Source organism: Carcharodon carcharias, chromosome 35, assembly GCF_017639515.1.
Source record: "Carcharodon carcharias isolate sCarCar2 chromosome 35, sCarCar2.pri, whole genome shotgun sequence".
NCBI lineage: Eukaryota > Metazoa > Chordata > Chondrichthyes > Lamniformes > Lamnidae > Carcharodon > Carcharodon carcharias.
In genome coordinates, this window is record NC_054501.1 from 5,206,622 (window position 1) to 5,224,381 (window position 17,760).

At 51.1% G+C, this 17,760-nt stretch overlaps 1 protein-coding gene across 1 annotated transcript; it reads left to right on the top strand.

The window, feature by feature from the left end:
* Positions 1 to 3,835: 3,835 nt before the first annotated feature.
* LOC121272779 (serine/threonine-protein kinase pim-3-like) lies at positions 3,836 to 15,617 on the top strand. Its single transcript, XM_041179555.1, has 9 exons — positions 3,836 to 3,916; positions 5,371 to 5,464; positions 6,676 to 6,800; positions 7,537 to 7,587; positions 9,328 to 9,694; positions 10,358 to 10,534; positions 11,456 to 11,547; positions 11,824 to 11,838; positions 15,561 to 15,617. Exons 1-9 carry the CDS (start codon positions 3,836 to 3,838, stop codon positions 15,615 to 15,617), a joined length of 1,059 nt encoding a protein of 352 aa, XP_041035489.1.
* The last annotated feature ends 2,143 nt before the right edge of the window (positions 15,618 to 17,760 follow it).

Consider the following 17,760-nt stretch of genomic DNA (forward strand, 5'->3'; position numbering starts at 1 on the left):
GTTTGTACTCAATAAAATTAATCATTGTTTCAGTCAGTGGTATATTGTGTGTGTGTGTGTACACCTCTCTGCAAACATGAACAGGAAGAGACCATACAGCCCCTCTCTCAAGACTGTTACACAGGAACAGGAGGAGGCTCAGTCAGGCCCTTGAGCCTCCAAGGGCTGAATCGCCTCCTCCTGTGGATGGCCCAGTCTGAAATTGTGGCAAACGCTGCCACCTGCTGGTCAACAAAAGTTCGACCACCTAACAGAGGCTCAACAGCGGTCAGGCAGGTTGAGTTTCAAAAGAAAAACAGAATTACCTGGAAAAACTCAGCAGGTCTGGCAGCATCGGCGGAGAAGAAAAGAGTTGACGTTTCGAGTCCTCATGACCCTTCGAAGGGTCATGAGGACTCGAAACGTCAACTCTTTTCTTCTCCGCCGATGCTGCCAGACCTGCTGAGTTTTTCCAGGTAATTCTGTTTTTGTTTTGGATTTCCAGCATCCACAGTTTTTTTGTTTTTATCTCTGAGTTTCAAAAGCTCAGGTTGGGGAGTTGGCAGGTTGAACGGGGGTGGAGAGAGCGAGATAGAGATAAAGGGAGAGTGAGGCAAACAGAGAAAGAGAGTGAGAGAAAGAGAGAGAGTAAGACAGACAAACAGACAGAAAGTGAGAGAGAGATAGAGAGAGGGACCGAGAAAGAGAGAGAGATAGAGACACAGGAAAAGAGAGACAAACAGAGAGAGACACAGAGATAGCGAGAGAGTTACAAGGACAGAGAGACACAGAGAGAGAGACACAGAGAGAGAGAGGGTCAGAGAGTCAGAGAGAGCAACAGAAAGAGAGATAGGGGGAGAGACAGAGAGATTGCTATAGAGAGAGAGACAGAGAGAGAGAGAAGGTGGGACCGAGAGAGACACTGAGAGGGAGAGATAAAGAGAGGGAGATAGTGAGAGAGAGATAGAGAGAGATAGACAGTGAAGGAGAGAGAGATGGACAGAGTGAGAGAGACAGAGAGAGAGAGCCCTTCAGGATTGCAGTGCAGAATCACCAGAACGACCTGGGTCTGAGAGGGTTAAATTCCAATGAGGGGTCCCACAGGGCAAGACTGTATTCCCTCGAGTATCGAAGATTAAGTGGTGTTCTGTTCGAGGGGTTTAAGATGATGGGTCTGGAGTGGGCGGGAGAGCCCAGAATGAGGGGTCAGAACATCAAAGTTGGTACCAGGTGGTCAGCAGTGATGTCAGGAAGCACTTGACACAATGTAGGGTGGAAATGGGGAACTCCCTCCCCCCGATAAGCCTGTCGAGGCTGAGATGAGGGGGAGGGCAATTGAAAATTTCCAACCTGAGATTGGGAGATTTTTCTGGGTAAGTGGGGGATTGAGGATTACAGAACTGAGGGCAGCAGATGGAGTTAAGATGCAGATCAGCCATGATCTAGTTGAATCGAGGAAGGCTCGGGGGCAGAATGGCCTCCTCCTGTTCCTGTCTAACAGGCTTGAGAGGGGCTGAATGGCCACCCAGACTACAAAGATTCTCCCTCAGTACTGACCCTCTGACTGTGCGGCTCATTACTAACACTCTGACAGTGATTTCCATGAGCAGAAACAATTTCTATCCATTCTCCCCTTAAGGCCACTTGCGAGTTTTACAGACCTGGCACTTTTCTGGAGGGAGTTTCTGGTGGGGCATTGAGAGATTCCTCACTCACTCCCACCACCACGTCCGCCACATCCTCTTGCACACTGATAAGGGAAGAAGCGTGGATTTAAGGAGAAAGCATTGCACAGTCATTCAATTGCTTTGCGATGCACGCTGTGGTCAAATAGCTGAGGGGGAGTTGGTGGGGGTGGGGTTGGGCTTGGCGCATGGCAGCGGAGAAGCGTTGGCCATGGCAGTGCCTTCGGAAGAGCGCCAGGGGAGGCCCGAGGTTGGGTGAGGTTCTGGGGAAGTTCTGGAAGCAGCTGGGCCCACCCTGGTGTGTAAATACTCGTATATTGTGCCCAGGCTGTAGAAGGTGCCGCTGATATCATGTTCGTGGTTCAACGTGAAACCTGCTTCTGAATCGAGGCACAAGACTGTCTTCAAATCCTGGTGTCGCATAGCGAACCGACAGTTGTTACAGCATAGCTGGCCATTCGGCCCATCGAGCTGATGCCAGAGAAACTACCTGTGTATTTACGAAGTTTTGTGGGTACTTAATAAAATTAAACATTGTTTCAGTCAGTGGTATATTGTGTGTGTGTGTGTACACGTCTCTGGAAACAGGAACAGGAAGAGGCCATTCAGCTCCTCTCTCAAGACTGTTGCACAGGAACAGGAGGAGGCTCATTCAGGCCCTTGAGGATCGAAGGGCTGAAGGGCCTCCTCCTGTGGATGGCCCATTCTGAAATTGTGGCAAACGCTGCCACCTGCTGGTCAACAAAACCCCGACGACATGACAGAGGCTCAACGGCAGTCAGACAGGTTCAGTTTCAAAAGCTCATGTTGGAGAGTGGGCAGGTGATCGGGGGTGAAGACAGCGAGATAGAGAGAAAGGGAGAGTGAGGCAAACAGACAAAGAGTGAGAGAAAGAGAGAGAGTAAGACAGACAAACAAACAGAAAGTGAGAGAGAGATAGAGAGAGGGACCGAGAAAGAGAGAGAGATAGAGACACAGGAAAAGAGAGACTAAAAGAGAGAGACACTGAGAGAGAGAGAGAGATAGAAGGACAGATAGACACAGAGAGAGAGACACAGAGACAGAGAGGGTCAGAGAGTCAGAGAGAGCAACAGAAAGAGAGATAGGGGGAGAGACAGAGAGATTGCTATAGAGAGAGACAGAGAGAGAGAGAAAGCGGGACCGAGAGAGACACTGAGAGGGAGAGATAAAGAGAGGGAGATAGTGAGAGAGAGATAGAGAGAGATAGACAGTGAAAGAGAAAGAGATGGACAGAGAGAGAGAGACAGAGAGAGAGAGCTCTTCAGGATTGCAGCGCAGAATCACCAGAACGACCTGGGTCTGAGAGGGTTAAATTCCAATGAGGGGTCCCACAGGGCAAGATTGTATTCCCTCGAGTATCGAAGATTAAGGGGTGTTCTGATCGAGGGGTTTAAGATGATGGGTTTGGAGGGGACGGTAGAGCCCATAATGAGGGGGCAGAACATCAAAGTTGGAGCCAGGTGGTCGGGGGAGAGGTCAGGAAACAATTGAAACAAACTGGAGTGGAAATGGAGAACTCCCTCCCCTCGATAAGCCTGTCGAGGCGGAGATGGGAGGGAGGGCAAATGTAAATTTCCAACCTGAAATTGGGAGATTTTTCTGGGTAAAGGGGGGATTGAGGATTACAGAACCGAGGGCAGAAGATGGAGTTAAGATGCAGAACAGCTGTGATCTAGTTGAATCAAGGAAGGCTCGGGAGCAGAATGGCCTCCACCTGTTACTGTCCAACAGGCTTGATATTTGCTGAATGGCCTCCCAGACTACAACCCTTCTCTCTCAGCACTGACACTCCGACAGAGAAACTACCTGCATATTTATGATGTTTTGTGTGTACTCAATAAAATTAAACTTTGTTTCAATCAGTGGTATATTGTGTGTGTGTGTACATGTCTCTGCAAAAAGGAACAGGAGGAGGCTATTCAGCCCCTCTCTCGAGACTGTTACACAGGAACAGGATGAGGCCCATTCAGCCCACTCTCTCAAGCCTGTTACACAGGAACAGCAGGAGGCCATTCAGCCCCATCTCCCGAGACTTCCACAGGAACAGGAGGAGGCCCATTCAGCCTCTGTCTCGAGCCATTTAAACAGGAACAAGAGGAGGCCTTTTCAAGCCCATAAGCCTCGAAGGGCTGAATGGCCTTCTCCTGTGGATGGCCCAATATATAATTGTGGCAACCGCTGCCACCTGCTGGTCAACAAGACCTCGACGACCTGACAGTGGCTCAACAGCAGTAAGGCAGGTTCAGCTACATAAACTCATGTTGGGGGGTGGGCAGGTTGAACGGGGGTGGAGGAGGGGGGTGCGGAGCCTTTGACGGCGGAGGCATTCGAACAATCACAGAATGACGCATCTCAAGAGGAGGCCATTCAGCCCATTATACATGTGCTGGCTCTTTGAAAGAGCTGTCCAGTTAGCCCCACACTCTTCACTCACCGACCCCACCGGCACTTCCACTCCCCCATAACCCTGCACGTTTTTGCCCTTCCAGTATTTATCCAATTCCCCCCTTATCGAAGAGAACGAGAGAGAGAGAGAGAGACAAGGGAATACAGACCGTAGAGAAAGAAAGACGTGCCTTTATATAGCGCCTTTGCCGACCAGCAGAAACCTCCAAGAGCCTCGCAGCAAATGAAGCACCTTTGCAGGTGGGGTCACTCTTGTAGGGAAAGGGATCGCCATTTTGCGCAGAGGAAGATCCCACGATCAGCTGATGTCACTCGATGACCCAGGTCATCTGTTCCTTTTCGTGGTGTTGGCTGAGGGATACGTTTCGGGCCCAGGACACCGGGGAGAACTCTTCCCCACAACCCCCACCCCAACCCCCGCCAGCCCGCTTTACTTCCAATAGGGGCCAGGAGATCTTTTATGTCCACCTGAGACACTGGAAAAGAGAGATAAAAAGAAAGAGACGCAGAGATAGAGAGAGAGATAGAAGGACAGAGAGTCAGAGAGAGAGAAAGAGTGAGAGCAACATCAATTGTTTTATTTCTCAACGCAAACTGGAGGAACAGCACCTTATCTACCGACTAGGTATTTTACAGCCTTTCAGACTGAATATTGAGTTCAACAATTTTAGATCACAAACTCTCTCCTCCATCCCCACCCCCTCTTTTTCAATAATTTATAAATATTTTTCTATTCCCACCTATTCCCAATATTTTTAAATGTGTTTCCATCCATTGGTCTATCTGTCCCTTCTACGTGTTGCTTTCTACCCTTAATGTCCCCATTAGCACATTTCTTCGCCAATTTCACCACCATCAACACCTCTTTCTCCTTTTGTCTGTGACATCTTTTGTCTCCCCCCACCTATCACTGACCCTCGATGCAGATCTAATTGTCCCCTCCCCCTGCCCCTTAAACCAGTTTATATTGCACCCCTCTTCTGCTTTCCCTTAGTCACAGGGACTCGAAAGGTGAACTGTGCCCCTCCCCGCAGATGCTGCCAGACCTGCTGAGTTTTTCCAGGTATTTTTGGGGGTTTTGGTTGTGGATTTCCAGCCTTCGCTGGAACACTGATACATTCGAGGTGAAATTGACACACCGCCTTGTAACCAACAGCAACCAGGGAAAGGGGCAAAAGACTCAACTTCTGCTCTGCCTGTGAACCCCTTGAAGGACAAAATTCTTGCTTTAAAAAGAAACATTTTGTAAACGATTACGAGACTATCTTTCTCTGCCCAGAGGAATCTTAAGAGCAGCGTCCCCCGCAGAGCCATGCTGTATACCAAGTCCGGGACTGTGTGCAGTCAGACACGGGCCGAGGAATCGCACCCAGGTATGAAGTTTTTTTTTAACAATGTGAGTTCCCCTAGTGTCCGCGCAGTGTCTTTACCCCACCTCCCACCACCAGCCCCTCCCCCCCCCAGCCCCGCCCCCCACCCCCCGCTTCCCAGATGTTGGTGTTTGGGGAGAAGGGGAGTGAGCAGGAGTTCTCGAGAGCCAGTGGGATGCAGAGACAGAAACTGAGAGAGAGAGACAGGCATAGAGTTGGACTGGGGCGGAGGGGGCAGAGACGGATGGAGAGAGACAGAGAGCTTCGGTTCGATGGGTTTTTGGTAATAACATATTCATTTCAACACAAGAGCAAGTTTCAGTGGGAACCAATTCGTCTAACGGAACAGACAGGGAGATGGAAGAGGAATCCAAAATATTGGAATCCCCCCTTGAAGAGGGAGTCCCGACCACCTCCCCAACCCAAAAATTCCCTTAAAAAGGGTGCACACAATGCGCCGGAAAACGGACTGAAGGCGGCCGATTGCAGATTAACTCGAAGAGGGAGAGGGAAAGGGAGAGAAAGAATGAAAAGAGAGACAGAGAGAGAGAGAAAGAGAGAGAGAGACACACAGAGAGAGAGAGAGACACGGACAGAGAGAGAGACAGAGACAAAGAAAGAGAGAGAGAGACTGAAAGAAAGAGAGAGAGACAGAGAGAGAAAGAGAGAGAGACAGAGAGAAGGAAAGAGACATAGAGAGAGCTAGAGAAACAGAACGAGAGAGAGAACGAGACAGCATTGAGACACAGAAAGAGAGACACAGACACACACAAAAATATGTTGGAGAGAGACGGAGAGAGAATGGGTGACAGAAACACATGTGAGTGAGAGAGAGAGGCAATGGGCAAACTCATTAATTCTCGCTTGAGTTTAGTGGGCTGGGAAGGCTCGGGAGTATTTGTCACTAAGAACCATTTCGGTCTGATGTGATGTTTGTGTGTCTGTGTCTCTCTTTCTGTGTCTCACTGCTGTCTCGCTCTCTCTCGTTCTGTGTCTCTAGCTCTCTCTGTGTCTCTCTCTGTCTCTCTTTCTTTCTCTCTGTCTCTCTCTTTCTTTCTCTCTGTCTCTCTGTCTCTCTCTGTCTCTCTTTCTCTCTGTCTCTCTCTCTCTCTTTCTCTCTCTCTCTCATTCTCTCTGTCAGTCATAATTTTGTTAAACTAAGGCTGGGATCATTGGATGGAGTGTAATTCTCTCTCTTTCTCTCTCTGCCTCAGGTCCTGCAGTGAAAAAGAGGAAGAAGAGAGAAAGCTTCAAGGATCTGTACAGTGTGGGCAATAAACTGGGCAGCGGCGGCTTCGGAACTGTTTACTCGGCTGTGAGGATCTCCGATGGAGCTCCGGTGAGAGAGGAGGGAAAAGGGAGGGCATTAATGAAATAAGCACATCGATATATAGACACACACACACTCAGACACAAACACACACACACAAACACACACACAGAGACACACTCAGACACACACAAACACACTCAGAGACACACAAACACACACACACACTCAGACACAAACAAACACGCACACACACCCAGACACATACAGAGACACACACAGACACGCACAAACACACACTCGGACACACACAAACACAAACACACACTCAGACACACAAACACACGCACACACACTCAGAGACACACACACACAAATACATTCACACAGACACTCACAAAAACATGCACACAAACAGACACATAGACACATTCACTCACTCACACAGAGATCCTCACAGTCATGCACAGCCAAACATGCACACACACAAACACACACTCAGACACACACACACAGGCATACACAGAGACACACTGCTATCTAGAAGCTTCCGTTTTTAGTGCAATAAATTATAAAACGCGAGCACAACATTACAACATTCCGGGGGTCGCGGGGGGAGTGAAGATCCAAAATAATTCCCAGGAATCAATGTTTACACCTGCAGGTGTTGCTGATGTTTCTATAGGGGGGAGGGAGACAAGGTGTGTGTTAACTCAGTATGTAACTTTACTTAAAATATATCAATATCGTTGTACTGTTTACAGTCAGCTGGTTTGAATGAATTGGGATCCTGTTTCTGTCACAGGTGGCGGTAAAACACGTGCCCAGGAAGAAAGTGGCGGATTGGGGTCGTCTGGTGAGTTTGAATTTTATTAAATAAGACTTGTGAACGTGTCTCTGTCTGAGTGTGTGCGAGTGCGCATCTGAGAGTGTGCAAAGTGTGCGTGTGAGTGTGCGAGTGTGTGGCAGTGTGAGAATGTGTGCAAGAGTGTCTGAGTGTGAGAATATGTGAGAGTGTGTGTGAGTGTGTGTGTGAGTAACTCTGAATGTGACAGTGTGCGAGTGTGTCTGAGTGTTTGTGAATAACTCTGAGTGTGTGTGTGAGTGTGTCTGAGTGTGTACAAGAAACTCTGAATGTGCGAGTTTTTCTGAGTGTGTGCGAACAACTCTGAATGTGAGAGTGTGTACGAGTGCTTCTGAGTATGTGTGAGTAAGTATGAATGTGAGAGTGTGCAAGTGTGTCTGAGTGTGTGCAAGTGACTCTGAATGTGCGAGTGTGTCTGAGTGTGTGTATGAGTAACTCCTCTGAATGTGAGTGTGTGTGCGAGAGTGTCTGAGTGTGTGTGTAAGTCTGAATGTGAGAGTGTGCGAGTGTACCTGAGTGTGAGCAAGTTTCTCTGAATGTGTGAATGTGTCTGAGTGTGTGCGAGTAACTCTAAATGTGAGTGTGTGTGCGAGTGTCTCTGAGTGTGTACAAGTAACTCTGAATGTGCGAGTGTGTCAGAGTGTGTTTGCGAGTTACTCTGAATGGGAGAGTGCGTAAGAGTCTGTCTGAGTGTGTGTGTGAATAAGTCTGAAAGTGAGAGTGTGCGTGTGTACCTGAGTGTGAGCAAGTAACTCTGAATGTGCGAGTGTGTCTGAGTGTGTGTAACTGTGTGTCTGAGCGTGAGAGAGTGTGTCTGAGTGTGTGTATATTGGAGGGTGGGTGTGAGAGTGAGTGTGAGTGCGTTTGTGCAGAGGAGCTGGATCTTGATTGCAATTCAATGAAAAATGACGAAGGCTTTCTTTTCAATCTTCATTCTGTGATATATTTATTACAACCCTAGATCTCATTGCCTTTGAGATAATGGTTATTTTGCTGTCCATCCGTGACATCAGTTTAGAGGGAAAAACCCAGGAAACTGACACATGGCAACAGAAAATTGTTAAGGTGAGCTCGCCACCAGGGGTCGCCCCACAAGTGAGTTTTTTTTTTAGATAGAACTTCATTCTCAACTTGTGTTCCCCCCAAACTAGCCTCTTCCCAACCGCTACACTCCCCCAACTCCATCTCCCCCAAACCTGCCTCTACCCAAACCCTACCCACCCCCAATTCCATCTCCCCCAAACCAGCCTCTTCCCACCGCCCACCCACCCCCAACTCCATCTCCCCCAAAACAGCTTCTTCCCAGACCCTATACACCCCCAATTCCATCTCCCCCAAACCAGCCTCTTCCCACCCCCTACCCATCCCCAACCCATCTCTCCAAACCAGCCTCTTCCCACCCCCAACTCCATCTCCCCCAAACCAGCCTCTTCCCACCCCCAACTCCATCTCCCCTAAACCAGCCTATTCCAACCCCCAACTCCATCTCCCCCAAACCAGCCTCTTCCCAGCCCCTACCAACCCCCGACTCCATCTCCCCAAACCAGCATCTTCCCACCCCCTACCCACCCCCAACTCCATCTCCCCCCAAACCAGTCTCTTCCCACCCCCAACTCCATCTCCCCAAACCAGCCACCTCCCACCCCCAACTCCTTGTCACCCACTCTTTGTGAACTTGTTGCCTGCTGTCCATGTTCTGAATTCTGCCATCCTTGTGCCCTCTGTTTGCAGAATGACCGCCGCGTTCCCCTGGAGATCATCCTGATGAGGAAGGTGTCTTTGCCGGAGCACCGAGGTGTGATTCGCCTGCTGGACTGGTTCTCCAGGCCGGACGACTTCCTGCTGGTGATGGAGCGCCCGCCCAGAGCCAAGGATCTCTTCGACCTCATCGCCGAGCAGGGCTGGCTGTGTGAGGAATGCTCCTGCTCCTTCTTCCGCCAGGCGGTGGAGGCACTGCGGCACTGCCATGCCTGTGGGGTCGCGCACCGGGACGTCAAGAGCGAGAACCTTCTGGTCGACCTGCGCACCGGCGAGCTCAAGCTCATCGACTTCGGCTCGGCAGCCCTGCTGCGCGACATAGCCTACACTGATGTCAGTGGTGAGTACCCTATCTCAGCCCTGCCAAGCCCTGGGGGCATCCCGGAAGCAGCTGGGGGCACAGCGGCTCCCCCTTTCCCTTTCTGCCACCAGGGATCCCAGATTGTTGCGCAGGCGCCAATTCCCCCCGACAGTGCGGCTCAGAACTGACCATCCGACAGTGTGACTCTCCCTCAGCACTGACCGTTCGACTGTGCGGCGCTCCCTCGGCACTGACCCTCCAACAGTGCGATACTCCCTCAGTATTGACCATTCGACTGTGCGGCGCTCCCTCGGCACTGACCCTCCAACAGTGCGACGCTCCATCAGTACTGACCGTTCGACTGTGCGGCGCTCCCTCAGTACTGAACCTCCAACAGTGCGACGCTCCCTCAGTACTGACCGTTCGACAGTGCAGCACTCCCTCAGCACTGTCCAGCCAACAGTGCAGTGCTCCCTCGGCACTGACCCTCCGACAGTGCAGTGCTCTCTCAGTACTAGCACTGGGCTGGGGGTATAAAGGAGGTGGCGAGCATCAGGCGTGGGTAATTTGGGGGCATCGGGGCGTTAAACCCCAAAGCAATGCTGGGTTGGTTAAATATTGTCACAGTGAATGTTGTCTGGTTTTAATCTTGTCCCTCTCTCTCTCTCTCTATTTCCCTCTTTTTCTGATGGAAATGCTCAGGCACCAGAGTGTTCAACCCACCAGAGTACATCAGCGAAGGGCGCTACCATGCCCTCTCCGCTACCGCCTGGTCCCTCGGGGTCTTGCTCTACGTCATGGTCTGTGGTCATATCCCCTTCAAGGAAGATGTGGAAATCCTGGCTGGCGAGATCCAGCTGCCCTGCAGCATCTCCAAGGGTAAGTGGCAGACGGGGTGGAGAGAGGGGATTTATTTTTTAAAAAACATCCTTCACTGTCTCCTTTCCTAAGATCTCAAGAAACAGCAGCAGGAAGAGGCCATTCAGCCCCTTCATCCTGCTCCCCCATTCAATACAGTGGCATCTGAAAAGATTGCTCCACAACTCCACTTCCCTGTCCGTGCCCCTCATAACCCTCGACTCCCCTCATCGATCAGAAATCTGTCTCACTCGGCCTTGAATATATTCAGTGACCCGGCCCCCACTGCTCTCAGGGGGAGGGGGGGGAGAGAATTCCACAGACTGACCACCCTCTGAGACAAGAAATTCCTCCTCATCTCCGTCTTCAATGGCTGACCCCTCATTCTAAACTGTGACCCCCCCCCATTCTAGATTGCCCCCCTTGAGAGGGTGAAACATCCTCTCAGCATCCACCCTGTCAAACCCCCTCCCCTCAGAATCTGACATGTTTCAATAAGATCACCTCTCATTCTTCTAAACTTCAATGGGTAGAGGCCCCAAACAGGTCAACCTTTCCCCATCAGACAAACCCCCTTCCTCCCAGGAATCAGCCGAGTGAACCTTCTCTGAACGGCTTCCAATGCGAGTCTGTCCCTCCTTAAGTAAGGAGACCAGAACTGTCCACAGTGTCCCAGGAGCGGCCTCACCAACGCCCTGTCCAGTTGTAGCAAGACTTCCCCACTTTTATTCTCCATTCCCCCCCCCTCGCAATAAAGGAAAACTTTCCATTTGGCTTCCTAATCACTCACTGCATCTGCGTACCAACTTGTTGAGATTCATGTACCAGGACACCCAGATCCCTCTGCTCCACCGCCTTCTGCAGTCTCTCTCTCTCTTTCTCACATTCATTTCTTCCCCGCTATGCAATTTTTAACAGACTATCTTGCGCTTCCCCCTGCAGAGTGCGAGGAGCTGATACGATGGTGCCTCTCCATGCAACCCTCCGAACGGCCCACCCTCGACCAGATACTGTGCCACCCGTGGGTGCAGAATGTCATCACCAGACCGAAAGCCGTGGGCCTCTGGAGCCCGGAGGAAGACTCCGAGTGTAGCACCAGCCAAGAGAGACAGTAGGGAGCAGACAGACCGGACATGAACACACTCTGTTGCTCGTCACCGTATGGAAGGAGGAGGAACTTTAAGGACTGATGGGGACCTCGCCTGATCGCTCTGTCAGCAGTGGCTGGCTGGTCAGTGAACATTGGCCCCAGGGCCGGAGCGAACTCGAACTGCACACTCTGTGTTCGTCTCCCTTTTTCATCGTTAAAGACGGCGCCTCCGACAGTGCGGCTCTCCCTCAGCACTGACCCTCCTACAGTGTGGTGCTCCCTCAGCACAGACCCTCATACAGCGCGGCTCAGCCCTGACCCTCCGACAATGCAGAGCTCCCTCAGTATTGACCCTCCAACAGTGATTTCCATGAGCAGCCACATTCTCTCTCCATTCTTGCCTTAAAGCCACCTGCGAGCTGTACAGACCTGGCACTTTTCTAGAGGGGGTGTTGGGATGGGGCATGGAGAGATTCCTCCCTCACTCCCCTCCCAACCCTCACCCCACATCCTCATGCACACTGATAAGGGAAGAAGCGTGGATTTAAGGGGAAAGTAATGCACAGTCGTTCGATTGCTTTGTGATGCACGATGTGGGCCAATAGCTGAGGGGTAGTTGGTGGGGTTGGGTGTGGGGGGGTTGGCACCTGAGAGGCGTTGACCATGCCAGTGCCTTTGGGAGAACGCCAGGGGAGGCCTGAGGTTGGGTGAGGTTCTGGGGAAATTCTGGAAGCAGCTGGGCCCACCCTGGTCTGTAAATACTCGTGTATTGTGTCCAGGCTATAGAGGGTGCAGCTGATATCATGTTCGTGGTTCAACGTGAAACTCTCTTGTGAATCGCGGAACGAGACTGTCTTTAAATCGCGGTGTCGAAACTAGCTGCTTATTTATGATGTTTTGTGTGTACTCAATAAAATTAAACATTGTTTCAGTCAGTGGTATATTGTGTGTGTACATGTCTCTGCAAGCAGGTACAGCAAGAGGCCATTCAGAACCTCCCTCGAGCCTGTTACACAGGAACAGGAGGAGGACATTCAGTCCCTCTCGAAAATGTTACACAGGAACAAGAGGAGGCCATTCATCCCATCTCTCAAACTTACACAGGAACAGGAGTAGGCCATTCAGCCCCTCTCGAGTCAGTAACACAGGAAGAAGAGGAGGCTCATTCAGCCACTCTGAAGCCTGTTACAGAGGAACAGGAGGAGGCCTTTTGAGGCCCTTGACCCTCGAAGGAGCTGAATGTCCTCCTGTGGCTGGCCCAATATGAAATTATGGCAAACGCCACTCCCTGCTGGTCAACAAAACAGTGACGACCTGATAGAGTCTCAACAGCAGTCGGGCAGGTTCGGTTTCAAAAGCTCATGTTGTGTAGGTGGGCAGGTTGAACGGGGGTGGGGGAGGGAGAGGTGGAGGTGTTCATACACAGAACCACACAGCTTAAGAGGAGACCATTCAGCCGTTCATGCATGTGCTGGCTTTTAGAAAGAGCTGTCCAATTAACCCCACACTCTTTCCCCCCGACCCCACCAGCTCTTTCTCTCCCCCATAACCCTACACAATTTTCCCCTTCCAGTATTTATCCAATTCCCCCCGTTATTGAAGGGAGAGAGAGAGAGAGAGAGACTAGGAAAGACTGACCGTAGCGAAAGAAAGACGTGCGTTTAAATAGCACCTTTCACCACCAGCAGACACCTCCAAGTGCCTCGCAGCCAATGAAGCACCTTTGCAGGTGGGGTCACTCTTGTAGGGAAAGAGATCGCCATTTTGTGCAGAGGAAGATCCCACGAGCAGCCGATGTCACACGATGACCCAGGTCATCTGTTCCTTTTCGTGGTGTTGGCTGAGGGATACGTTTCGGGCCCAGGACACCGGGGAGAACTCTTCCTCCCAACCCCCACCCACCCCCACCAGCCCGCTTTCCTTCCAATAGGGGCTGGGGGATCTTTTATGTCCACCTGAGGGGGTGGACGCAGGCCTCAGGTTTAATGTCTCATCCTGAAGGATGGAGAGAGAGAGAGAGAGAGAGGGATGTGATGAGAGAGTTGAGGAAAAGGTTGGTGTTGGGTTGAGAGAGGGTTTATGCAGAGGCAAGTGATGTGTCACAGAGTCATAGAGTTCTACAGCACAGAAAAAGGCCCTTTGGCCCATCCAGTCTGTGTCGGTCAAACAAGTACCGAACTATTCTAATCCCACTTTCCAGCACTAGGCCCATACCCTTGTATGTCATGGCATCGCAAATACTTATAGAGTGGGGAGTATAATGGAGGCCAGAGGAAAGGGAGAGTGAGAGATAGAGAGACAGAGACAGAGAGTGAGACAGATAGTGTGAGACAGGGTGAGAGAAATAGAGCAAGAGAGAGAGAAATGTAAATTGAGCCAAACAGAGAAAGCGAGATGAGAGAGACAGAGAGAGAAAGAAAGAGACTGAGACAGACAGATAGAGACAGAAAGGGAGAGAGAGGAATCGAGAAAGAGACACAGGAAAAGAAAGTCAAAAAGAAAGAGACGCAGAGATAGAGAGAGAGATAGAAGGACAGAGAGACAGAGAGAGAGAGTGCGAGAGAGAGAGGCAGAGTCAGAGTCAGAGAGAGCAACAGAATGAGAGATAGAGGGAAAGACAGAGAGATAGAGAGAGACAGAGAGAGAGAGAGAAAGGGACAGAGAGAGAGCGACAGATAGAGAGAGAGAGAAAGAGATAGACAGAGAGAGACAGAGATACAAAGAGAGAGACACAGACAGTGAGAGAGAGATAGAGCGAGAGAAACAGAGAGAGAGAGCCCTTCAGGATTGCAGCGCAGAATCACCAGAATGACCTGGGTCTGAGAGGGTTAACTTCCGATGACAGGTCCCACAGGTTTAGCTTGTATTCCCTTGAGTATCAAAGATTAAGGGGTGTTCTGATTGAGGGGTTTAAAATGATGGGTTTGGAAAGGGTGGGAGAACCCAGAATGAGGGGGCAGAAAATCAAAGTTGGAGCCAAGCGGTCAGGGGTGATGTCAGGAAGCACTTGACACAAAGTGGAGTGGAAATGGAGAACTCCCTCCCCCGGCTAAGCCTGTCGAGGCTGAGATGGGGGTGAGGGCGATTTTAAATTTTCAACCTGAGATTGGGAGATTTTTCTGGGTAAGCGGGGGATTGAGGATTACAGAACCGAGGGCAGCAGATGGAGTTAAGATGCAGATCAGCCGTGATCTGGTTGAATCGAGGAAGGCTCGAGGGGCAGAATGGCCTCCTCCTGTTCCTGTCTAACAGGCTTGAGATGGGCTGAATGGCCTCCCAGATTACAAATGTTCACCCTCAGTACTGACTATACGACAGTGCGGCTCAGTACTGACCCTCCGACAGTGCAGCGCTCCCTCAGTACTGACCCTCCGACAGTGCAGCGCTCCCTCAGTACTGACCCTCCGACAGTGCAGCGCTCCCTCAGTACTGACCCTCCGACAGTGCAGCGCTCCCTCAGTACTGACCCTCCGACAGTGCAGCGCTCCCTCAGTACTGACCCTCCGATACTGATTTCCATGAGCAGCCGCAATCTCTCTCCATTCTCCACTTGAGGCCACTTGCGAGCTTTACAGACCTGGCACTTTTCTGGAGGAGGTGTTGGGTGGGGCATGGAGAATTTCCTCCCTCACTCCCACCCCCAACACCCCATCCCCACCACCACCACCCCCACCCCCCGCCTCACCACATCCTCATGCACACCGATAAGGCAAGAAGCGTGGATTTTTGGCGAAAGCAATGCACAGTCGTTCAATCGCATTGTGGTGCACGCTGTGGGCAAATAGCTGAGGGGGAGTTGGTGGGGTTGGGGGTGGGGGATGGCACCGGAGAGGCGTTGGCCATGACAGTGCCTGCGGGAGAGCGCTAGGGGAGGCCCGAGGTTTGGTCAGATTCTGGGGAAATTCTGGAAGCAGCTGGGCCCACCCTGGTCTGTAAATACTCGTGTATTGTGTCCAGGCTGTAGAGGGTGCCGCTGATATCATGTTCGTGGTTCAACGTGAAACCTTCTTGTGAATCGCGGTACGAGACTGTCTTTAAATCGCAGTGTCGGTTAGCGAACGGACAGTCGTTACAGCATAGCAGGCCATTCGGCCCATCGAGCTGATGCCAGAGAAACTACCTGCGTATTTTTGATGTTTTGTGTTTACTCAACAAAATTAAACATTGTTTCAGTCAGTGGTATATTGTGTGTGTTTGTGTACACATCTCTGCAAACAGGAACAGGAGGAGGCCATTCATCCCCTCTCTCGAGACTGCTACACAGGAACAGGAGGAGGACATTCAGCCCGCTCTCTCGAGACTCTTACACAGGAACAGTAGGAGGCTCATTCAGCCCATCTCGAACTTGTTACACAGGAACAGGAGGATGCCCATTCAGCAACTCTCAAGCCTCTTGCACAGGAACAGGACGAGGCCATTCAGGCCCTCAACACTGTTACACAGGAACAAGAGGTGCCTCATTCAGTCCCTCTCGAGCCTGTTACAAAGGAACAGGAGGAGGCCATTCAGCCAATCACTAGCCTGTTACACAGGAACAGGTGGAGGGCCATTCAGCCCCCCAGTCAAGACTGTTGCACCGGAAAAGGAGGAGGCCAGTCAGCCCCTCGAGCCTGTTGCACAGGAACAGGAGGAGTCTCATTCAGGCCCTTGAGCCTCGAAGGGTTGAATGGCCTCCTCCTGTGGATGGCCCAATATGAAATTGTGGCAAATGCTGCCACCTGCTGGTCAACAAAACCTAGATGACCTGGCAGAGTCTCAACAGCAGTCACGCAGGTTAGGTTTCAAATGCTCTTGTTGGGAGGTGGGCAGGTTGAACGTGGGTGCGGGGGTTAGAGCCTTTAAATGCGGAGGCGTTCGTACAATCACAGAATGACACAGCTCAAGAGGAGGCCATTCAGCCCATCATGCATGTGCTGGCTCTCTGAAAGAGCTGTCCAATTAGCCCCACATTCTTTCCCCACTGAACCCACCGGCTCTTCCCAACCCATAACCCTGCACATTTTTCCCCTTCCAGTATTTATCCAATTCCCCCACTTATTGAATGTGAATCTGCTTCCCCCGCCCTTTCGGGCAGCGACTTCCAGATCATAACAACTCACCACGTTCAAAACAAAATTAAATTCCCCTCGTCTCCCCCACCGGCGATTGGGGGAAGGAGGGGGTCAGCATTGGTTGGAAGGTGGCGAGCGGCCAGGGTGGAGGAGGAGGGGGAGGGAGAGAGAGAGAGAGAGAGACGGGGCTCAGAGGGGGTGGATGGATGGAGTGTGATTTGGAAACAGAGCGAGTGAGAGGTAGAGAGAGAGCCAAGGAAAGACTGAACGTAGCGAAAGAAATACGTGCGTTTATATAGTGCCTGTCACCATCAGCAGACACCAACAAGTGCCTCGCAGCCAATGAAGCACCTTTGCAGGTGCGGTCAATCTTTTAGGGGAAAGGGATCGCCATTTTGCTGCAGAGGAAGATCCCATGAGCAGCCGATGTCACACGATGACCCAGGTCATCTGTTCCTTTTCGTGGTGTTGGCTGAGGGATACGTTTCGGGCCCAGGACACCGGGGAGAACTCTTCCCCACAACCCCCGCCAGCCCGCTTTCCTTCCAATAGGGGCTGGGGGATCTTTTATTTCCACCTGAGGGGGTGGACGCAGGCCTCAGGTTTAATGTCTCATCCTGAAGGATGAAGAGAGAGAGAGGGAGAGAGAGGGATGTGATGCAAGTTGAGGCGAAGGTTGGTGTTGTGTTGAGAGAGGGCGATGGAGAGGCAAGTGATGTATCATAGAGTCATAGAGGTCCACAGCACAGAAAAAGGCCCTTCGGCCCATCCAGTCTGTGTCGGTCAATCAAGTACCGACCTTTTCTAATTCCATTTTCCAGCACTAGGCCCATACCCTTGTATGTCATGGCATCACAAATACTTATAGAGTGGGGTGTATAATGGAGGCCAGAGGAAAGGGAGAGAGAGAGATACAGAGACAGAGAGTGAGACAGGCAGAGTGAGAGAAAGAAAGCGAGAGAGAGAGAAAGGGAGAGCTAGGCAAACAGAGAAAGAGAATGAGAGAAAGAGAGAGAGTGAGACAGACAAAGAGACAGAAAGTGAGAGAGAGAGATAGAGAGAGGGACCGAGAAAGACAGAGAGAAAGCAACACAGGAAAAGAGAGA

Excerpts from the sequence above, each read along its gene's own strand:
- LOC121272779 (XM_041179555.1), top strand. The coding sequence starts at position 3,836 with ATGGCCCAATATATAATTGTGGCAACCGCTGCCACCTGCTGGTCAACA. Across the intron at positions 7,588-9,327 it reads TGGCGGATTGGGGTCGTCTG|AATGACCGCCGCGTTCCCCT; the intron begins GTGAGTTTGAAT and ends CTCTGTTTGCAG. Across the intron at positions 10,535-11,455 it reads GCCCTGCAGCATCTCCAAGG|AGTGCGAGGAGCTGATACGA; the intron begins GTAAGTGGCAGA and ends TTCCCCCTGCAG.